The 1,958-nt window shown below is 28.5% G+C and overlaps 1 protein-coding gene across 1 annotated transcript in view; it reads right to left on the bottom strand.

The window, feature by feature from the left end:
* Positions 1-445: 445 nt before the first annotated feature.
* The window catches only part of LOC105448692, a 1,651-nt gene continuing 138 nt past the window's right edge, over positions 446-1,958 (bottom strand). Inside the window, exons 2-5 of the mRNA XM_011687413.1 lie at positions 1,932-1,954; positions 1,719-1,848; positions 1,096-1,626; positions 446-1,015 (exon numbers count right to left, since the gene is read on the bottom strand). Of these exons, the coding sequence (XP_011685715.1) occupies positions 762-1,015; positions 1,096-1,626; positions 1,719-1,848; positions 1,932-1,954 (938 nt within the window). The 3' untranslated portion in view covers positions 446-761. The remainder of the gene's footprint in view (positions 1,016-1,095; positions 1,627-1,718; positions 1,849-1,931; positions 1,955-1,958) is intronic.

Here is a 1,958-nt window from a genome sequence, read left to right as displayed (position 1 = left end):
AGATATAAAAAGAATTACCAGTTCGTACGGGATGATCTATAAACGGTACAACGTTATCCCTCGAAACGTTTACTCCTAAGTTGCGCCATATAGCTTGATTTTTCGGACCCATATCACAGACTAATCCATGAAATCCTAAAGCCTATTTTCTCAATTTCTTCAACAATTTCTAAAAGTAATTGGGTCATTACACAATCATCTGAAGATTTAGACGTCAGATGCCACGAAATAATTTGCTTCCAGTTTTCTGTTAGTCCTCTGAGCATAAAAACAACAACAGTAGTGCTTAGTTTTGCTTGTTCTTCACACGTTGTGTCCAATAAATGATCCTGTAGTTATAGATAAAAAATATATATTTCAATTTTAACGTACTTTGGATTTCGAACCAATGGGTTACGCCTATAAACTGTATAGAGAGACAAGGAAATAATTAAATTACAAAATATGAGAAAAAAATTATGTTATTATTACAATTTTCTTACTCTAATACTATTACTTATAGGTATCATTATCAATACTATTATCAAAATCATTATTTTAATTACAATTATTCTTACAATTATTATTAATATTATTATTATTATTATACAATTGAAAATATATTCTATTTATCAATAAAGAGACTGTAGAAAAACACTCATGAATTAGTACTTATATACAGAGATATACAGAGTGTAGGACTTTCTTTTAATAAGGATGCTAAGAATATCTATTTTTGTAATCATATTTTGTAATTATTAGTCGTAATATAAATATAAACTTCAGTTTGTATCATATATACCTGTGCTAACATCATACTCCAAGGATTTTTTAATTTCCATTTCATCCATCAAAACAACACTATCACTTTGATGCGCAGATGAATGAGTTTTCTTTTTCTTTGCCATTAATGAAAGGACGTCATTTAACAGACCAGGAGAGAAATCAAGTTTACTGATGTGTTTGCATAAAGTAGAATAAGCTGGTAAAGGTAACTGAAGATCTTTTTTCAAATATAAATAGGCCTTCCATCCAACTGTAAACAGAAAGTATCAAAATTAGTATTAATTCCATACAAAAACTAACATTACTTTATTTAAAAATTGAGGGAATTACCAGCGTATCTTATTTGTGTTGCAAGTTTTAAGCATTCAGGAGACCATTTTGGTTGATGTGGATTAGATAATCCTGCAGCAAATTTCTTGAAAAATGGAATATTTTCCAATTTTTCAGATAAGGTACAACATTTTTTCTTATAAGATTTTATTTTTGTTGTCATTTTTAGTCGTAATAATTTTTCATTTTCATATTTCGACTTTAGCATATTAGCTTTTGCACGCTCTATATTAGCTTTTGCACGCTCTTTTTCTAATTGCAGTTGCAAGTATTTTATTTCATTAGCTTGTCGGATAGTACCTTCTTCATTAGAAATGTATTTTGTTTGTAACATAAGTGTGTCACTGTCACCATCAGTTTGAATGCTTGCATCTGTGACCATTTTTGCTGATGGAAAATGTTCATTTAGTGAATTTTCATCGATAACGTTCTCATTATCTCTAATATTACTGTTGAAATTAGTTAAAATCACCGGATTAAAGTCTTGAACATAATCATTTTCAAATAGGTTTTCGTGAGGAGTTTGTTGCCCTGCAAATAATAAATGTAATTAAAAAATAATAATTATTATCTAATATCCACAGATATTGAATAAAAAAATATGATTCTGTAATAATTCTTACCAACTGCTAACTGGTTATTAAATGTAATTGTTGAATTTTTATCATTAAAAATAGTTGGAACAGCGTTTGGTTTTAATTTTCGCCATTTATCCTCTCGGTGGTTTTCAAATTGGGAGTCATCAAAGTGATGCTACATAAAGTAAAAAGTGATAATTAATACTTGCTTGAAATTTAAATTATAATATTTTTAATTGACATAATTCATTTACATACCTCGCATAACCTCGAAGTCGGTGCTAT

Source organism: Wasmannia auropunctata, unplaced genomic scaffold (genome assembly GCF_000956235.1).
Source record: "Wasmannia auropunctata unplaced genomic scaffold, wasmannia.A_1.0 LD336116.1, whole genome shotgun sequence".
In the NCBI taxonomy this organism is placed as follows: Eukaryota; Metazoa; Arthropoda; class Insecta; order Hymenoptera; family Formicidae; genus Wasmannia; species Wasmannia auropunctata.
Note: the sequence above shows the minus strand (reverse complement) of the source record. Positions and strands in the feature narration are given on the sequence as shown.